This window comes from Coturnix japonica, chromosome 1 (assembly GCF_001577835.2).
Source record: "Coturnix japonica isolate 7356 chromosome 1, Coturnix japonica 2.1, whole genome shotgun sequence".
NCBI lineage: Eukaryota > Metazoa > Chordata > Aves > Galliformes > Phasianidae > Coturnix > Coturnix japonica.
In genome coordinates this window covers 161,704,774-161,726,910 of record NC_029516.1, presented here as the reverse complement: position 1 = coordinate 161,726,910, position 22,137 = coordinate 161,704,774, and the positions used below count along the sequence as shown (strand labels likewise).

The following is a 22,137-nucleotide window of genomic DNA, read 5'->3' as shown; positions in this document are numbered from 1 at the left end:
GGATGGTCTGGGAAGAAAAGAATTAGAATCTGAACTGCAACAAGAACAAGAGTGATCCAGTGTAGTAGCTAAAAGTGATGTCCTGAACAGACGTTAACTAATTGTACATATCAATTGTTCCCAGCAGGTAGAGAGCCGGTGGCACAGAACAGCATGCTTGCAGAGAGGCAGGCATAGGGAAAAGACATCCCTGGCAGTACAAACCTGCCTCCACAGGGGCAGGCTGCCTCTTGCATGTGCTGGAGTTCAGCACTGGGTGCAAATCTCATCTCTCAGGTGTTTCCTCCTGGATCCACATGTCTGAATTCCTTCACTTTTCGAGACAAACAGGTCACATGCAGACTCCTCCTGGGAAACATCCACTGCCCACGCTAACTCTTGATCCCTGTCCAGGAAATGTTTCACAGAATCACAGAATTGTAGGGGTTGGAAGGGACCTTCAGAGATCGAGTCCAACCCTCCTGCCAAAGCAGGCTCCCTACACCAGGTCGCACAGGTTGGCATCCAGGTGGGTGTGGAATATCTCCAGAGAAGGAGACTCTACAACCTCCCTGGGCAGCCTGTCCCAGTGCTCCATCACCCTCACATTCGTGCAGAACTTCCTATGCTCCAGCTTCTGGCCATTTCCCCTTGTCCTGTCTCCACACACAGCTGAAAAGAGCCTGGCCTGGCCACTTTGCCCCCCACACCTCAGATATTTATAGATCTGGATCAGGTCCCCTCTCAGTCTTCTTTTCTCAAGGCTAAACAGACCCAGTTCACTTAGAAATTTAGGAAATTATTAACTGGCACTAGACAAAAGTCATGCCACGGAATATCTCACAGTTACAAATAATTCCTCACAGAGTCTCCAAACATTTCTTGGCAATGCTCAGACCATTAGCCCAGATAAAGTCAGTAAAGAGGAGAAGCACAAACCTGGTCAGAGAGATGAAGTCATGGAGGTGAGGAGGCACAAAAGCAGGTGAGAGGGAAAGCACAGGGTCTCACCAGAGAGCAAGACAGCCAGCTCATTTACTAATTAATACAGTTCATTTAGAAAATTATTCTAAAATACAAACTTATTCTCCATCACATCTGACTTTTGAAAGGAAGTAGGATTACCTATTTGCCAATACTGAATATGACTGATTTGCTTCATGGAATGGATGCTCAGCTGCAACAAAGCTGGGACTGGCAGAGTGGAACAAAACACTTGTATAACAATTGGAAAAAATACAGCAGTGCTGCTTAGACTTAGGCAGGCAGCAGTGGTCGTCACTCAGCTGAAACATCAAAAAAGCCTAAGCCCTGAAGCTGAGCTATCAGCAGAAAAAAAAAAAGAAGAGTTCATCCAAATCTACAAAATCCCTTTCCCACCATAATTAGTCTGGAAACAACAATGCTTCTCTAAATTTATTAACTCTCAACCAGCAGCTCACACTCTGGGAGAATTTCTGAACATTTCTGTGCCCTGGGACTCTTGGGAAGTTGTTTTCCTGCTGACACTGCATAGGCTGTTGTCCTACAGTGGTGTTAATCTTGCAGCACTCCTAAGCCTTAACAGATAAATAGACACTACAGTGTCTGCTTCTACAGCGGCTACAGAAATGAGCCATAAAGTGTCAAACAAATGAGCACACAGGGAAAGATACAGTTTATACAGTTTTTAAAGTCTCAGTTTGTTGAGTAGTACATCAATCACAGAGGAAAAAAGGAAAAAAAAAAAAAAAAAAAAGGATTATTTTTAAAGGATAATTATTTACAATAGTCTCTTTTAAACTCTTAAAAAAGCACAACCCTGCAATATAGTATTAATGAAGTTGAAGACTCCTATTTAGAAATACAAGTCTAATTCCCTGAACATGCCACATGGAGAATTTCTGCTACCAAAGGAGTTTCATGCTCAAGACATTTGTAGGAGCAGCCAACAAATTTATTTTCTGCAATGTAAATTCAAACTAAAGGCTATATTTTGCTCTCCTTACTCAAAATAATACTTCTCCAAAAGTAATCCTATTGAAACCAGGCTGAAGAAAAATTGTAAGACAAAACAGGAAAGAAGATTTATTTCTCCCAAATGTAAGTATTAAATTTTTGGTTACTATTATCAGGATGATATACCTGGATTAGAATTGTAGCTTGATTTATGTTACCATCTGTGGGTCAGGACATCCTGACCACATCTGCTGGCACTTCTCATTTCTTTGGTCTCTTTGGCAAACCTCACGACACCAACACTCATGAAATGAACTGTTCTTTCTGTTCTTATGGCTGTTCTACTCTACTAAAAGCAACTTGGGATTTCTGGACAGTGCAGATGGTGGGCAATAGGATGGTCCTGCCAGTTCTGCTAGTCTGATCTGATGGTCTGGTGTATTGAACACATTCAGTGAGCCCATATATGACTACATGACATCATGGGAAAAAGCAGAATTGGAGCAAATAAGTTATTTTTGAATACTGTTTATGGATTTGTCAATGTTATTCCCATGTCCCCAGAATTCTCTGTGGAGTTCTCTGTCACCCAAAATGGCCCTGAAAGCCTTTCAGTACCCTCTGGTGCTGCGAACATAGCTAGGAAATCTCTCAGATGGCTCTGCATTTTTGGCTGACAGAGAATATTCTCAGCTATTTTATCCCCATATTCCCAGGAACAAATGCCAGAAACTTGATGTTTGAGATCCAAAACAGAAGTTATCCAATAACTGAATTTGAAGCCTTCACAAACAGAGAGGAAACAGACTGAATGAGCAGTCCACTGAGACGAACAAGAAAATTCAGTATCTTTTTAATATGTTTTATGCTTCTTCTATCAGAAAATTAAACACTGCACAGCTCTCACATCACTGCAGTTGTCAGTATTTCACAGCATATTCTTCCTTATCACGAGAAAACAAACACAATTCAATAAAGCTGAAAAATCAAAGTTCTTTCAGTCTGAAGTCTCTCCTTTAATATTTGCCAAGCAAATATTTTTACCATCGGGTTTCAGTGAAGCTGAAATACAGCCTCTCCTGTTCTTTTCTTGGTAGCTCTCCTTTCACTGGCATAACAGAACTCTGGGAATAGGCAGGAGATCTCTTCATTCTTTTTGCCTGACTTCTGCCAGGTACAATGCCCACTGAGGCAGAAAGAGCTTTCAAAGGGGAGTCATCCAAAAACCTGCACTATAAACAACTCAGAGCCACAGAGAGCACTGTTGAGAATTATCCCCAGGCATAACCCACTCAAACATTCCCTCTGCTGGATGTCTTTGAGGTAACACAGCAGAAAGCATTGAAGGTTTTGGGGGAAAAAAAAAAAGAAAAGAGAAAAAGAAAGAAAAAAAAAAAAGGCATAAGCTCTTTTATACACAGGTAATGCATTTAAAATGTAATTAATTTAGAATTCATTGACCATTCCCCATGAAATTTTTGACTAATGTAATAAATCAGGCTTTATCAGAGTATCATCCCTTCTTAAGCAAAACAAAGCAAACAGAGAAAAGCTGCTCGATGAATGAAATAATCCAACACACTTTTGGGGAGGAAGATTAAAAGATGTATTTAAACAGTCAGGATCCTCAGCATCAGTGGAAGAGGAGACACACCTGAGCCCCATAAGTCACATTTCATGCCTTTTCTGCAGTGTCACCAACCTTCTCATTAAGAACCAGAACAGCAGCGTACTGAGGTGTTGGGCTTATCCTCTTCTCTCACTACTAAAACCTTGTTTCCCTTGGAACATTTTCTAAGCTACCAGTTCAACATCAGAGGCTGGAAGTACTAGACTCAAATACTGAGAAGTGATGTGATCACATCCTACCAACTCCAGTCACAACAGAAATCTACTAAAGCCACTGGCACATTCATAGGAAAATGCTGTGGGAAAGACACAGCAATTCCTTGCTAAAATCCTTATTTATGCAGATCAAATCATATGCCCATGAAAGCTCACTTTAGGTACAATATCTTTAGGCACATAAGGCAAAAAGTATTCAATCTATGTATTTTCAAAAAAAGAGAAAGGCAATGCAAAAATGAAAATAAAACATGTTTATATTCCTGCAAGAGCCGCACAGACCCTGCTCAGCCAGTGATCTCACAGTTAAGTATCACTATGAAAAAGAGGCTGTACAGTGTGAACAAGCAAATCAATTCCTCTTCTTTGAAGCAAAGAAAGAGAATTACAAATATCATAAAATAAATTACACTCACAAGGGAATCAGACACTGTACTCATCAAAGCGTTCAACATAACATCCAAACTCTCACCTAAGGTTGAACTGAAAAATGTTAACTTCCATCCACGTAAAAATAACAAACATTTATTATTTGTATGTAATCACAAAGAGGAACATGTTCATTCAGTTTGGAAATAATACAGGAGGAAAATTTGTATTAGGGATATCTCATGTGTGTTCTGAGTCTGTGGATAAAGGACATTTAACTGTCCTTTCAGTTACTAGTTCTAAATCCTTATTGACAAAAGCCAAAGGTAGAAACAAATCATACAGATACTATTCTTTTTATTTTTTCCCCCATTTACAACTTAGCATGGGCAGAATAACCTTGGCACATACCTGTGTTCCATCTAAGCATTATTTTGTGGTTTATGTAGCTCCTACATCTAATATATTGGGTACTGTCATAATGTCTGTCTTAGCGCATCCTATAAACCCATACGTGCTGGAGAAACACAGCCAGAGCAGCACGTCCATGGACATCCAAACACTGGTCTGCCTGGCTGGGCTACATGGCTGGATATTGAGTCCATTCTCTACAGTGAAAAGAACTGCAAAGGAAAGGCTCACTCTTCTGAGAGAATACTCCTGACTTCCCCAACAGGCCCCTTCTTTGCAGCAAAAGTTGTGCTAAAATGCTCATTAGAACTGCAGGAAGGGACCACTTGACCAGCAATAGGTGAACTGCTGTTTCTGAGACTGTCAGTCATTGCCCTTGGAAGACTGAGAACAGAACATGTTAAATATCACACATACTAATTCTAAAAGGCAGCACAACGGGACCAAGTCAAACTCATTCACATTACTATTTCCAGAATGCATTCACAAAGGTTGTCATTATTGCTCAAAGATTACAGAAACACTGCACCTACATATTAGAAATAATGCACCTGGCTTTTGCAAATAATATTTGTAAATCCTGACTTTTGCAAATCCCTATTATCTTACTTTTTCATGCAACCACTAATGGATCAACCACTAGTAGATCAACATGCAAAATAAGCTAGGTGTTGCATCACAGTAGCACTCTTTTTCTCTGAGTTTCCAACCCCAAAATTAACTATGTTTGGCTCAGTTCAGGACAAGATGCATGTACAGTGAACATAAAGAAATTGCTATATTTAGAGACATTATGCACTATTACAATTCAAACCAAGAAGAGCAGATATACATAAGATAGGATTTGATGACCCAAAGCTGAAAGTCCAGCACAAGTCCAAAACTAACAAGCTACACTAAAGATCAAATAGGAGATCACTGTCCTTATCTGAGATTTCAAGGCAAAACACAATGTGGATGGCAAAAGTGGGAAAGTGCCTTTCTACTCCCTGGACATTGGCCACACAGGGCCACTCCATGAGTAACCTGAAGTAATCCAGGCAAGGGGCATGCTGGAGGAGTGGGGTCATAGAATCATGTAACCATAGGATATTCCAAGTTGAAGAGGCTCCTCAGTGGCTCAGAGGCACACTCAGGAGTTCACACACCCTCTGATTTCCTATCGTGCTCTCATGGGACCTCCCACACAAAAACCCATCAGCACAGAGAGAGAAACGCAGGCTTTGCCTCTTCATTTTAAGGGCAGTTCAGCCTCTGTGAAGAGACACACAAAATAACTTAGCTTGTCTACATGTATTGCCCAGTAAGAACTGTTAGAGATGAAGGAAGGTAAAGAGTGATCAAATCTTTTTACTTTATTTCAACCATGCCAAGGAAAAATGGTTTTTTTTATATCAGACCTACTCAGATTAGAGGACTGTGATGCCCTGGAAAGCACAGTCACTTAAGAATTCACATGAGAAAATGAGGGAAAAGATAAAAAATTCACTGTAAATAACCAATAATTAATTTTATCACTGGAAGAGAGAGTTAAAAAAACAAAATTACATTCCTGAAAATCAAACCAAGTTTTGTCTGAGTGTTCTTACTGTATAATGCAAAACTTAATGAACTATTTCTCTTGTTTTAGTTATGACGCTGTAATTTAGAAACCCATTCAAATACTTTCTATCAATTATAGAAAGATGGACATTTTCATGTGGAAGTGGCTGCCTTATCACAGAAAAATAATACAAATCATAAGAGGGCAAAGTTCACCATGGAGTCAAATTGGTTTAATAGCTACTTGACTCCACAAAATAATCTCCAAACAGTTTCTTTGGTTTTCAGCTAGTGGAAAGGAGAAGTGAGAACTTTATCTCTAGGCTGTTACATTTATTCAAGTCCTGCCGCTGAAAACATTTTTAAAATGACGTTTTCATTGGCTTTCTTGAAGAAGAAATATTAAAAACTGTGGGCCACTTTCACAGTGTTATTATAAGTTCTCCAATGCACAGCTGTTAGTGAGTTAAGAAAGTCACGTCATCTATTGTTTCTCATAACCCATCATGGTCCCTAGTAGCTGTCAAGGCAGCCAATCCAATTCATCTTGAAATCCATCAAAGTCTAAACACATTTTGACAAGCAATCGGGGCAGGATATTAGCATCAGAAGAAAGTAAAGACACAATTTGATTCCGAGAGCACCAGGAGCCTGCAAAGAAATGGGAGCTTAGCGTCAAAGGCTGATTGACTGTGAATAAATCAGCTCTGGGAAAAATTAGAATTTTTAGATCATAAGTGACAGATGTCCCTCATGCTAGAATGACTTTCAGGCCACTTCATTTGAATTTTATTAGGAGAGGAGGAAAAACACGCTTAAAGAGCAACAGCATTTGAAGATTGCATGTGGTAGGTTTAAGATTAGTCTGCCAATGTCAGGACCACTCATTTAATTCACTTGGTTCAGAATAGAAATAAAAAGTGGCAGATAAAGAATCAACTTATTACAAAACAAAGAACAGTGTTCTTTGTGGATTTGGGGGAAAAAAAATAATAATAATAAAAAAGTATATTTTACAGATTCTTCTAGTGGTCAGGAAACACCACGGCAAAGTGCAGTGGGAAAGCAATGAGCAAGTAGACTTTCTGCACACAGGATCCCCACTGACCTGGCTGAAAATGTCTCGTGCTACCAAAGAGGTCTCAACTTCACACAGTTTCAAACCTTATTGGCACAGGAACCCACTGGAGCTGTTGCTATAAATTCTTCCTGGCCCAGAAGGAGATAAAGAAGATTATGGAGTAGTCCAGAGGGGTCTACAGGGCACCATTCTCTGGGCACTGCTGCAGTAGGATGCACTTTCATCCTTGGAGAGTTAAGACGGTAAGGGTGTACTGAAGAAAAGAACACTGCAAGCTTATGTTTTTCATTAACCATCATCTGTCAGTCACTGTGAGAATCAGGTTGCCTGGAATGGATGCACTTTGGATTTGATCACAACTAGCAAACACAGAGCCAATTGTCTGAAGGGAAATATTTAACCTAGAGATGGTGGTTCCTCGTACCATGGAAGAACTAGAATTATAACTTCACAGTTAAACAGATCAGTGAGAATGAAGGGAGGAAATCATTACCAACTGCCATGGAACCAGCTTACATTTTAAAATGAACTGTTGTTTGTAAATCAGCATTTTTAAAGTTCTGGCCATTTGCCACATGTCCATCTTACACATTATAGAATCTAACTTCCTGGGAATATATATGCAGTTTTTTTAATCTTGGCTCTGGACTGGTTTATTTTTATCTATTTATGAATTAATTTAAGTCAGTGCACTGGGACAGAATCCTGCTGGTGCTGTCTAACTCATCTACCACAATCCTTTCCACTGACAACAGCCGAGGTGCTGGCTCAGACATCCTGCACAGTCAGTAGGACTGAGCTATAAAAAGCAGGTACTTCCATTTTGCTGGATGTTTTATCATTACAAAGTTGGCATTTCTTGATAATCTGAGTAATATGTGGCATCTGGAACTTCTTGCAGTATAAAATTTTAAGAGGACTGCATTTGTCAAAAACAATGTTTCATTATTCTTTTTATACTGAATTATAATTTATAATGACAAAAGCCTTTCCTAGTAAGTATTTAACTCTAAAATAACAAAATACTTTAACACATAACATCAATTATTTTCCAGAACATTATTCTGAATTCCTGGTAAAGTCGTGATTTTAGTAAAATGGCATATTCAGAGGGAAAACATCCTGACAGAAAAATTATGACCATTTCAGTTAATGCAGTTTTAGGTGCAAGTTTTATTCTTAAACAAGGCCTTTGAATAAAAGTGTAAGAAGGCCTAACGGCAAGTCAAAGGCCAGTGAATATCCATGTATGAAAAATGGAAAAGAGCTGTTAGTCTGAAAGAGAATAGGAGATCAGTCGTATGGGAAAAACACAGCTGCAGAATGTCTGGCTGAGACCCAAATTTCTTTCATGGTTCACTTTCAACTTTCTTTTTTCTTTAAGCTAAGAAAGCAGTAATACTTAATGCAGCATGTTTTTAGCAAGCATGTCAAGTCACAGTTTCAGAAAGACAAGTCCTGCAGAACCTCAGATGGCAGAGAGCAGTGCTGCTACAACAAAAATCTAAGTAAATCACTAAAACAGTCAAGTCAGCACGTTCTCTGTATGGGTGAGAGAGTCAGGGAGAGACTTGTTTGCAAACATGGCATTTGTGTGAGCACCTGGACATGCTGCCAGGGAGGGCACAGCAATGCATCCCAGCCAGTTGTTTGGGTGAGGTGATGTGCCAAGGACTAGGCAGGCAGCTACTGCCCTGGCCACAAAGCATGCAGCATCTCCATGGAGAGGAAACCTCAGTGAAGTGAGCTTGGCAGGGGCCTTAGAGCAGTCCAGCAGATATTTTAAGGCCTTACCTTCCTAACTTAAATAGTGTCTTACTCCATATGTGACTCCACTAACTTTGATTAAACACTTACAGAATAACCACGTGTAAAGATACAAGCAATTGACACCATCTAGGCAATTTTCATAATAAATGTGTTTCTGATTGTTGCAATAAATAATTGTTCCCAGATAGAGTGATGTAAAATGGGTTGCCTTAGAAAGCACAACATTTGTGATCTTGTTGTTTAGGGATAATAACCGTAACACGGATAATGTGACTGCATGCAAGTGAAGCTCTCCAGCCTAAAAGAAAAGAATAAAAAAAATGAAAAAAAGAAAAAAAGAAAAAAAGAAAGAAAAAACTGACTAAAAATTAGCTTGAAATGTAGAAAAAAACAGAGTGTTGGTATAAGAAGTAGAGCAGCAGGGCTCTCCCTTTGGCAGCTGCGTAGTGCCATACTATCAACAACAAAAATACCAGGGATTGGATTGAATGAGAAAATTAAAAGCCCAAGAGGCCAATCACATTCAGCTTTTATATATCCGAAGAGCTGTATGGATCCTAGACAGCCACAGTTCTTCATACAGTGAATGAGTATCCAAAAGGAGAGGCTGTAGTTCACAGATTTAGAATGCTGTTATAAATACAAGATAACAAATTCTGGGGGTTGGATGAGATGACTTCCAGAGCTCCCCTCCAACATAACCATTCTGCAATTCTGTGAACCCACAGTAAACCAAAGCACACAAATGAGCCTTTGCATGAATAGAACAAGCAGATAACAATTGTAAAGTCAGGACAGACATTTTGTTCTTTGTCTCTGGGTGCTGAGGTAAAGAAAGATCACAATTTGTGACTTACTTTCATCAGAAAACAGAGCTAGAATTATAGAATCATGGAATAACTTGGGTTGGAAGGGACCTCAGAAATCATTACATTCCAACTCTCCTACCACAGGTCGGGCTGCCATCTGCAAGATCAAGTAGTAGATCAGGTTGCTCAGGGTCCCATCCAACCTGGCCTTGAACACCTCCATAGCATCCACAACCTCTCTGAGCAACCTGTTCCTGCACCTCACCATTCAGTAAAAAACTGTTATGTAACATTTAAATCTCCCCTCCTTTAGTTTAAAACCATTCCCCCTTGTCCTATCACTATCTACTTGTGTAAAAAGTTGTTTTCCCTCCTGTTTATAAAACTCCCTTTAAATATGGGAAGGGCACAATGAGATCTTGCAGCTTTCTCTTTTCCAGGCCCAGTTCTTTTGGTCTGTGTTTATAGAAGAGATGCTCCAGCCCCTTGGATCAGTTTTGTAGCCCTCCTCTGGACCCTGTCCAACAGCTCCACATCATTCCTGTGTTGCAGGCCCTGGACCTGGATACAGTACTCCAGCTGGGGCCTCATGAGGGCAGAGCAGAGGGGGGCAATCACCTCTCTTCCCCTGCTGGCCACCCTTCTTCTAGTAGAACCCAGGATACCATTGGCTTTCCAGGCTGCAAGTGCACACTGCTGGCTCATGTTAAGTTTTTCATCAACCAGAACCCCTAAGTCCTTCTCAGCAGAGCTATACTCAAAGATTTCTTCTCCCAGTCTGTATGTGTATATGGGATTACCTTTACCCACATGCAAAACCTTAGACTTTGCTTCGCTGAATAAGTACTAAATTAAAATTATTTTGTTGTTCTGTCTTTCTCACTGCAAGCCTGCAAATAAATAAATAAATAAATAAATCTATTTTGTGCTCTGAAATAAAGATAAAAATACTTTGAAAAGAGGCTGAAAGGTCGTCTGTTTACCACAAAGCCTTTTGAAGCTTTTTTTTCTTACTGAAAACCATCAAGATATCTAAGCAGCTTAAAAACTGCAGCAGTCATCTGGGTTGCATCCCTTCAAGTGCCATCTAAAGTAGCCAAGTCTGAAAAGTAATGAGATCAGAGCAGAGTCCTTTAAAAAAAAAAGAAATTTCTTTAAGTGGGACACAACTCCAGTAAAAACAGAATAAATGTATGTGACAGAAATGTAGGGAAATACATAAACTAGTTACTGGTAACTGCTCCTGGGATCCTATTCACAGCACTGACCTACTGGCCCAGCACTCCACTACCAAACAAGTATTGAGAAGAGTTCCAAAATGAGATACTTGAGTGACCTGTGCCTTGGGAATAAAATTGAGTATCTAGCAAAATGATGAGCTTTGTTTAATTCCATAATTATTCACAGAAACTTTTGGAAAGTCCTTACAAAATCAGTGACTCATAAGAAATTACCTCTACACTGTTGTTCCCATAACTGCAGCACTAGGTTTACACCAGGTCTCCTGCACCTTGCCATCAACATTTTATCTCTCATTTACACCTTACTGTTCAATAAACAATTTATCCCTAACTACTGACAGACAAAAGATTTCCTTTACTGATCTTTCCTTTTAATTGCCCCTAAGACATGAAAATTCCCACTATGTTAGTATGCTGACACTTGGTGTTCAGGGTCTGATCTACACAGCTTTAAGGCAGAGAGGGTCACTCTCCTGAGTGGCACCTGGGCACTACACTGATTGAATTCTTAAATCACCTGTAATGACTCAGCTTGATGGTACAGAACAAGTTTCTGAAAGCAGTTTCTTCCTAAGCTGGCTGCTAAACCTGTCTCCAGGAAGCTCCACTCCCTGACGCCTCTCCTGTGAGCAGCCCACAGTTATACAATACCTGTACAGGTAAGAAAGTGAGTTTGTTTGATTGTCAATGTACAGTTAGGAAAACTGTGAATCAACACACTTCTCTTCATTTACAGCAGACTCAAGAAGAGTGGAAGCTTGTCAAGAAGCTGGGACTGTGTCCCAGGGCAGAAGACACCTGAAAGGGATGGAGAGGCTCAGGGGAGAAAAGAAACCTCTTTCAAAACATGAACAACCATGAGACAAGGAAGCTCAGGCTAAAACCTCTAACTCTTCATGCAGCTTTTTCTTTTCGTAATTACAGGCATGGGTTACTTGGAGAATATATTCTGAAAAACAAAATCCTTCTTGGTTTTAAGTAGGTTGAATACATCAATTCATACAAAATAAGAAGCACCAGTATGTTGTTTCAAGGGGAAAATGAAGCAGAAATATTTTCACTGGTGCCAATGAGTGGTGTGAAAGAGAAGGTGGAAACATTACTGCTGTCAGATTTGGCTATATTTCTAAAAGAGCCCAGAATTACATATGTTGTTGCAGGAGCTGTTGTGACACTGGCCCAGTGTAAGCAGTAAAGCAGAGATGGAATTTCTCAAGCCATATCCAGACCATCTGAATTGTATACGTGCCACCTTTAAGAAGAAATTTGGTAGGTAAGTATCCAGTGTGAATAGGATTGACTATTTTCGGTTACTAGCTCTTAGAAATTCTGCAAATCAATAATTATTTCATTTAAGACAGCAGTATCTCCAAAGGACCCTAGCATACACTTTCAATATAAGTCCAGCATATTAAGTGTGTTAGTGCATAAAGCTGGAATCTTGCTTTGCAGCAAAAAGCTTTCTATTAATTCAAGGATATGCAATAAGGCAGAAGTCTTTGTGGAGGTATGTTCTGGAAGACAATTTCACATGGGATGCACTGAATTCAATATAGGGCACATTAGTTGAAGTAACTCTTCTGAAACACTGAAGGAAGAGGCAAAGTAGAAAGACAAGTACTATTTTAAATGACTGGGAAACATTAAAACTAGTCTACAGTGATACGGGTACCTTTTACAGCTCTGGTTCTTTGAAAGCAGGGTGAGAGATGAGAAGAAACACAGACAAAAGCAGTGTTTCCAAATTGGGAAGCAGGATATAAAAGTAGCTATGTGAGCCCTGAAGCAAGAGTCTCTCAAAAATATATATTGAAAGCTATTCTCCTGTTTAATAACTATTTAATAACTATTATTGTTATCATAATAGAGCTGGAGTGACATTAAGGATTAGATATAGGCATTTTCTAAAAATCCTCACTCTTCTGGTTCAAACTGAACTAAGCAACTTCACTGAAGAGAATTTTCTCAAAGGCAATGTCACCATTCACAACATCTCAGGCAAAGCTTGTAAATAACTTAGGAAAATACTCATTTGGCAGAGGAATACCACTTAACCCTATTTAGAAAGCATAATTGAGCTTTCCACAATACACGGGACTTTAGATGTTTCTTTCTGTACAAAAACTCCTCTCTCATTACACACATATACACGTTAGCCCTTCCAAATTAATGCTCTTACCTTGTCTTTATTTTCAGAGTCAGTATCCTCAAGTTTGGTCCGAATAACAAAGGGAGTAGATAACCTCAGGAGGACTCGTTCAAATGTGGCACTGATCTTAGGAGAAACTATGTCGAAGCAGTCTTGGAATTTCAGAGTTTTGTGGGTGTCACATCTGAGCTGCTTCCTTAGACCTTCTCCCAGCTGAAGAATAAACATGTTTTGATCAAACATCAGGTGAAAGGGGAATGCTCTGCAGAAGGTGCTGATACTAATCCTCAGATCTAAGGGAGAGTGGGAAGTTCCCGATGGAAGTGCTTTTGTGATATTTGCATTTTCATGTTCTTTGATAAGGAAAGTCAGACAGCTGCAATTGCCTGGGTTCGTCCCCTCTGAACACAGCTTATCGTTAGTGACCTGTTCTACTTCCACGTCCAAGCGGTAAATTTTCTTTGCTGCTGCCTTTATCATTCCCACCATTGCAAACCCTACAATCTGATGTGGGTGAAAATAATGAAGCATGAGATTGCCTTCAGGGAGCTCTTTGCATAGGAAAGATGGGGATTCCAGGGTGGCCTGTCTTCCAAATGAAGTTCTAATGTGCTCCAGCAAAGCATCAAAGCCATTGAAGAAGTCTTGAAGGGTCCCACCTACAGCTCGAAGAACTCTTTCATTCTCATCAAAGCAGATATTGAAGAATTCCTCCCCAAATTTTTCTTGCATTTCCTCAAGTTTCAGACCTATAGGATAACAAGACACTCATGTCAAATACATATATCTCTACTGTGCCACATCATCCCTTTGTTGTCTGTTTTCTCAGTATTTTTCCAGTCCTTTAAGAGTGTTTTTTTCCACTACCCATGGAACCGCTGCTTTCTGTGGAAGCTAGGAATGCCTGAATGGTACCCTTGGATGCCTGAAACACACTGCTTCATTCTAGTAGTCATTTTTGCCTGCCCTTTCAATCTTTCATGCTTTCAGCTTCCCATCCCAGCCAGCTAAGTGTGAAGTTTACACTTGCTTTGTCTCCTCTTCCCTGATGGAAGCCAAAACATACTATAATTTCCCTAATTTTTCACCTTCCCTAACTGTAAGTCACATGTAGCCTGTTTTGCAAATACATCCAACCAAGGATATATACCAGCCACTGCTGGCACAGACACAGGAGAGGTTTCTGCTTTTATAGCCCCTCTTGTTTGCTGTTTCTCAAAGTATCTAGCTTTTATCACCTTGAATAATGAGTTATTGGGATGCAGGTTTTGGATTTCAGTGAAAAGTGCAAAGTGAGACCACTGGCTTTCAATAAGCAGTGCAAAGCCATACACTTTAGTAGCTGGGTTGTTGTTGCTGTTGCTGTTTTTCAACAGACAAATACTTTTCTCATTATAGATGATGGCACTGAAAGAAAATAGGAAGAAAGAAAGAAAAAATATTTCTTTTTTGTTACCCGAATAGGAGAGCAAAGCCTCACTATTTTGGGCTTCTACATTCATCTGTCTTCCAATAAATCCATGCCCCTTGCAACTTTCTGAACTGCTATTAGTTGAGACAGGTCTCTTATATCTATAAATGTCACTTCAAGTCTCCATCAAAGCAATACAAAAGGTTTTGATTTACAGAAGTGATAAGGCTGGTATTGCACAAGAGTAAGAAAATATCTGTAATAGATGCCTCTGAATATAAATATAAATGTTTATCAAAAGCTGCCCATTTTTATTTCTTATTTAAACTAGAAAAAAAAAACATATTTTTGAGATGGTTATTAAACATTTTCTTCCTTCTTATTTTAGTTAGGATATGTTCTGTTAAGTCTTATCTGTCTCTAACCCTATATCACTTAGCATAGTTAGAAAATTCATCATTACTAAGCTGTGATAGAAAGAAGCATAAATAAAATGTAAGTGAATTACAAATATCCTGCAAGAAACAAATTACGCAGTTCCCCCAGTGTATTGAATTTATTAAATTTTAGTGAACCAGTCAAACACCTTAAAATTGATCCTGAGTTCTAGCAGAAATGAAGAGCAACTATCTCATTCCTCAGGGCACAATAGGCCCTTTATTTTAATATGTATTCAGCATGCTTTATAACATTGATAAGATCCTAGTGGATCGCCAAACTTCTTACTGTTTGTTTAGATTACTGGTAGGCTTTACAATTTGGCAGAATAGTGTGGTGAGAGACTTCCATGCCTAAGAGGTTTAACAGGACAGAAGTCACTCGTCTGTCATATGCTGACAATAATCTTCAGTCATCTCAAGTCAGGGCTCGTGCACACAGGCAAAGATACATTGATCAATATTTACAGGGAATGAGAGTACTCCATGCCTTTGCAAACAGTCTGCAATGAGAGTTTTATTTGGACCCTCAACATGATTGATAGCAGAGTAAAATTCATAAAAGTACATTTGTAAACAGGACAACATGACAAAGCAATAATAGTTTGGGAAAGTTCATCTGTAGGCCTTTACTCATAGTGAACTTTGGTCAATGAACTAGGTTATTACAGTAATATTCCCAGGATCTTTTGTGCCCACAGATGGTCAGATCATCAGCTAAGCCAAAAGAAAGTACCTCTGGTACAAAATAACTGCTAATATCACAATTCAGAGTACAACATGCCAATTACTGACTGATTATTACTACATCAGCATAAAAAAGTAATGCAACATTTTCCATAAAAATTCTCAGTGAAACCAAAAAATAATTAAATTCTAACCCATATCCAATGTCAGCATTGGATATTAATAACAAGAATTTAAGATGTTGTCATACACGTTTATATACACAAACAAACATACATACTTCTAAATCTTATTTTCCTGTAGAGTGAACTGTGAGTAGCTTCTTCAAAAGTGTGTGTGTAGAAGTGAGCACTCATGAGTCTTTAACAGGAGCATCCAAGGCTGTAACACTGCAGAGACTGTAATAGTATGGGAACACAACTATGCAACATTCCATAGCAACAGCAGAGTTGAAGAAGCTGTCTTTCAAGCACACTATGACATTAACAGTAATTTACACTAGCACCACGGACCAAAACCAGGGTATATAGGACTGATAACCCAATACTCCATACTCTACTGCTACATAGGTAAGTCTCATCTTACAATCATTGAAAGGAGCTTTATCTTCGTATTTGGCCAAAGATTTTGTTGACTGTTTTAGATTCATCCCATTGTCTGTTCAGTCTGGATATAACATATTAGCCCCAAGCAACATGAATTATCCAATGATATTCAAGTCAATGATCTGACTCCAGGATGTGCCACTACTTTTAAAAACATTCTAGCTCTGAATTGAGTTACACGTAGTACCAGCAGAAAATCAGATTAACTCGGAATAGAAAAACGTGTACACTCAAGCTAGACCAAACTGGTGGTCTGTTTTAGTCAGGAATTTTATCTCTAATAATAGACATGATGAAATACTGAGAAAATTAAATAAACACAAACAACCTCCTAAAACAAACATCCTGCATGCAGAAATGTGATGTGGAAAGCCAGGGCCCATTTGGAATTAAAACTGACTACAGATGTCAAGGGCAATGAGAAGGGCCTCTTCCAGTACATCAGCAACAAAAAGAAAACACTCCCAACCATTCTGAAAGAGAATGGCTTGGTGCCTGAGGACTACAAGAAAGCAAATGTCACCCCAGTCTTCAAAAAGAGCAAAGAGGGATGCAGGGAACTACAGGCCGGTCACCTTCACCTCCATTCCTGGAAAGGTGATGGCACAGCTCATTCTGGAGGACATCTCTAAGCATGTGGAACACTAAGTGATCAGGAATAGTCAACATGTATTCACCAGAGGGAAATCATGAATAACCAACCTGATTGCCTTCTACAGTGAGACAACTGGCTGGACAGATGTAGGAAGAGCAGTGGATGTTACCAACCTGGACTTCAGCAGGGATTTTGACACTGTCTGCCATAATTTACTACAGGCAAGCGCAGGATAGATGAATGGACAGTGAAGTGGACTGATAATTGGCTGAATGGCAGAGTTCCAACAGCTATGATCAGGATGGCTGCTGACCTGATGGAAAACAGCTCTGTGGAGAAGGACCTGTGGGTCCTGGTGAACAGCAAGGACAACGAACCAGAAATGTGCCCTTGTGGCCAAGAGGTCCAGTGGTATCATGAGACACATTAGGAAGAATATTGCCAGCAGGTCAAGGAAGGTTCTGATTAGGCCACACCTGGGGTACTGCAACCAATTCCAAATACCACAGTACAAGAAAGACAAAGAGCTCCTGAAACAAGTCAAGAGAAGAGCTATTACAATGACAGTAGAACTGGAGCATCACTCATATGAGGACAGGTTGTTTAGTCTGGAGTAGGTAAGGCACAGGGGAGATCTAATCAACGTGTGTTTGAAAGAAAGATGTCAGAAGGATGGAGGTGAGGCAAGACTCTTCTCTGTGGTGCCCACTGATAGGATGAAAGGTGATGGGCACAAACTGAAACAAAAACAGTTCTGTCTGAATACCAGGAAAAAGGTTCTTTCCTGTAAGGGTGACAGAGCAGAACAAGCTGGCCAGAGAGGTTGTGTCTCCTTCCCTGGAGATGTTTAAAACCTCTCTGGACATAACACTGACCGATGTGATCAGTTGCTCTGTTTGAGCAGGAGGGCTGGGCTGGGTAGATGATCTCCAGAGGTCCCTTTCAACCTCAACCATTCTGTGATTCTATGTTTTGTCACCTTCAGTTAAAGAAAAAAAAGCAAACTGTTGAAGGTTTTGTATTAGCAGATTTTTGACTTGAACATAATCTTGTCCTGAACAGTCTTTTGAACACAAAGCCAGGTGGCAGTTCCAGATTCCAAAGTATAATTTAAAAATAGTAGGAAAAGCGACATTTATTTCTCAATAAAAGAAAGAATTTTATGTGCACAGGCTAATGCTGAAGGTACATTAGATGCATGATTTGGCTTTTAAGTGAGCCTAGTACCAGTATCTAATTACTGTAAAAAGACTTTGATCTTACTTGATTATCATAATGAATTTATATCATCCTGGAAACTCAGGCAGTATTTTTTCATATTATCATTTTACTGCCTTTATACAAATACAATAACATCAACTTATGCCTTTATGTATGACTGACACTACTGTAAAATTTGCACGATACTTCCCGTACAGCATCATATATAGGATCCCCATAACCTACATTTCACAAAATAACAATGAGAGTTATTGTTTAAAAGTATTCCTCATGCTTGTTCACCATAATACTTGTTTTACTGAATTTTTAATGGGGTATTTTTTTTCCTTGTTGTTGAAGTTTTCTCCCGACAAATTATGGTTTGAAATATTATATAAAAGGAAATTGTAATAAATTCAGAATGGCACCTTAAAAAGCAACTCACATTTTTGACAAGTTTGCTGACCCTCTTTGCATGAAGCAAAGACACATGGTGTTTTCTTTGCTGTCAAGCTGTACAAGCCAGCACTATTAACCTGTCTGACTCATGACCTCTGAATATTAACATGACCCTGTCCAGCCCAACTGATATTCTATCACTGTAAATTTTTAGTGTTGCCCTTCATGGACTTCTATTGTAAACCAGTAATCATGTTTTCCCCACTGCAATAGAGATGTTGGATCAAGCAGCCAAAAAACCACTAGCATTTTCTTCTTTCCTTGTGATATGGAGCAAAAGTCACCTAGAGTTCTCCTGGGAAACTCATTACTCCCAGAGTAATGCTGCACAGAAGATCCCCCTCCTACATACCTCCATTTACTTGAGGAGGGTGCATTAAGCTTCTGCATTCAGTGGGGACTCGATCATCTGTGCTCAGGTTACACTTAACAGATTCTGCACCAAATTACTGACACAGAAAGCTCTATTCAGCTATAAAGAAGAGGCAGTGTTCTTTTCCTTTTCCTTCACATACTACTTTCAGTAACAGCTGTGGGCAAAACCAAACTGCCTGAAGCACAGCAATCATTCATTGCATTCCCTCCATCACATCTTGGAAACCTCAATACTTCTGTTTGCACAGAGTTTATCAAAGAACTACAATCAGTAAAATGATGCTTCCTAAGAATAAGGCAGATACAGTTTATCTCATGTTAACTCTAGAGATCAAACAGCAGTAAAGGCAGTTTTAAATTTGCTTTTGCATTAAGCCTATGGCTTTAAATCCACACATAGAGGAGAACTTCATTTCTTGGAAAGAATGAAATGGTAATGAAATCTAAAAATATTTCCCATGAAATGCAAAATCATCTCTCATAGTTCCTCACATGCATGAAAGGCTCAATTCAGATGATTAAATATATAAATCTATGTTATAAACACAAAAATATAATCCTACTTGAAACTTCATTAGGCATCCAAGACATCTACAAAAGGACTAAATAGATATCTAAATCTGCCAGGATAAGGGACTTAATGGAAGACCTACATATTTTTGAAGGTTTAACATAGGCCACACTAGATACTCCACAGCACCTAAAATAATGACAAACTCCTACAGTTAGTCAATGAATCATGCCCAAAATGTCTTCTGCTTTATAAATAGACTTCTACAAGATGGTAATGTACATCATGACTTCAAGCTGCTCATAATCTACTGATCGTACATCTGCTTTCCAACAATAGAGTTCTGGTTTGAGAACAGCAGAAAGTCTAAGGCGATTTGGTATTCAAAATTTGTCCTTTTCTAACTTAGACGTATTCATCTCAGTTTTAAAATCACATTAACTATGTGGGTTTTGTTTAGATTACTTTTGTGTTGCCAGTGCAGTGTAATATCTGCTAAATAAAAGAAGCCTTATGTGTAATAGCCTTCAACCCCCCCGAGGATGCAGTTCCAAGTATTACTAAAATCCATTAGTCTCTCCAGTCCTCTGGGCCATGTAACATTTCCTTTTACACCATTTGTAAACCAACAACTTTAATTATAAATCAAGCTGTGTATCCTAAATTAGTTGCATCCTAATGACTATCTGCAGTTGTTAGCTCAGAGGAAATGGAAAGTGAAACTAATTTATGTGCTTTAAATATATAAGCACTTACAATTTTCAGGCATCTGCTCAGCAGTCAGTGTGCCAAGCCTTTGTCCATCTTTCCACTTACATCATTTGATCTAATCTCATCGTAGGCTGAGATTCGTCCTAATGTCTTCTTTTCAATGTATTTCCTATCTTCTCAAATGCAGTAGTTCTCAGCAACAATGTGCCACTATTGTTAAACAGTTACCAGAAAGATCTCAAATTTATTCCTTTTTAACTAGAAAATATGTCAAGATTTTCTTAGTTTCAAAAAGGAAACACAGACCTTCCATTTTGACGAATGTACAAAGAACTAAAGACTTTTATGGAATTGTGTCCTTTGAATTAAACAAAGGAACAACCCTGCCGGTTATATCTAGAAATGACATGGTTTGCTCCATATAAAGCAGCCTTTGGTGGCGACAAATTTCACCAAGAGAAAAAACTCTCTGAATTCCCACACCAACAGTGAATTCCACCTCCTCCTCAGCATCTCAGGGAGGTTGAATCTAGGTATGTGATCCTCCTGATAGGACAGGGCTATAATGTGGGATTCCACATACAGTATCACCAGAAGATCCAAGGATTCTTGTATCCATGACATATCATCCTTCACATAGAAAATGACAAAAAGTTACTCACTTAGAAATGATAGAGGTGCAAAGTCCTCACACTACTAGCAGAAGTGAGATCAAGAAGGTGAGCTTCATTACTTTAAAATATCTAACAGGAAAACTTTGTACAATTAATTTAAGTCCACACATGGAGCTAACTTAGCTGCCATTAATGTCAGCAGCGCATTCTTTAAGGAAAAATTAGGCTTGGGCTTTAAGGTTTTAGAAGCCAATTTTTTAGAAGAGATTAAGAACAATTGGGTTGCACAAGTTAAATAACTGAATAAAATATGGAAGGAAATGCAGTATGAATCTATATGATACGCTTGATCATACAAATCTTGTTATTATTTCTGAAGTAAGATCAGTCTAACAGTGCAGATTTGCTCTGAAAAGTCTAACTAGTGAGCTAAAGGCATTATCAGGGTCAACAGGATAGAACATACCAGTGTTTATTACTGAAACATTTTATTTCTATCTAGAAATTTTGTAAATGCTCTCTTTGAGGCTAGGATTTTTCTTTTTGCCCTGTTTCCAACCTACTGTTAAGTATTTTTCCCTTGGATTATATGCTTATGAAGGACACTGTAAAAAGTATGCATGCATCAATTAAAGAAAGCAGAGCCCATCATAAGCTGTCGGCACTATTATGAAAAGAACACTAAGCTAAATTAAATATTCCAGTAATAGAAGCTGTCACCACAAGGGAAAGCTGTACCACTGATCTGGTATCAAACACGGTTCATAGCAATTGAGCATGACGGACGTGGCTCCCTTAATTACTGCAGATTAAAGCAGGAAGACCTCCATTGATGTCTCGACTTGTAGCAGGAATAATTTACCAAGAAGATGAGAAGAACCAGGCCCTTCCACTGCAGAAGGATGGTATCATACTTTTGTCATGACTTGACAGGAGGAAAATTCCAGTGTTCATACATGATAAATCACATGCATTGAACTGGGAGTGCAGCATGTAGTACTGTGTTGTGAGCAGTGTGAGCACTGGGACCACAGTGCAAAGCATCTGCTCACAGTCTTCTAGGCTTACTAATGATCTCAGCATTCACAGTCCTCTGATGAATAAGAAATGCCAAATAACTATTTTAGAGGCAGTTACAGGGTCAGGAGAGGTGATTTGTGTTGGCATTATCTAATGTAAGAGATTAGGATGTTGCTGCCAAGCATCTGTAGTAATATGCTTCCCTGCAGCCCTAGACAGTGAATCCTTGCTACCACTCATAAATAACCCGAGTGCTAGATTTGGTTCAACAGTTTCTCTAGCCTATACCGCAGTTAGATTCATTCTCATCTTCTGTCTCAGAAACGCCGATTGCTCCAGATACCCATCTCAGTAGTAATATACTTCTTACACAGAAAA

The 22,137-nt window shown here is 39.1% G+C and overlaps 1 protein-coding gene across 1 annotated transcript in view; it reads right to left on the bottom strand.

Annotated features, from left to right (window-relative positions):
- GUCY1A2 (guanylate cyclase 1 soluble subunit alpha 2) overlaps positions 1-22,137 on the bottom strand; it is a 155,857-nt gene that overhangs the window by 119,650 nt on the left and 14,070 nt on the right. Inside the window, exon 4 of the mRNA XM_015852224.2 lies at positions 13,165-13,883. Coding sequence (XP_015707710.1) covers positions 13,165-13,883 — 719 coding nt within the window. The remainder of the gene's footprint in view (positions 1-13,164; positions 13,884-22,137) is intronic.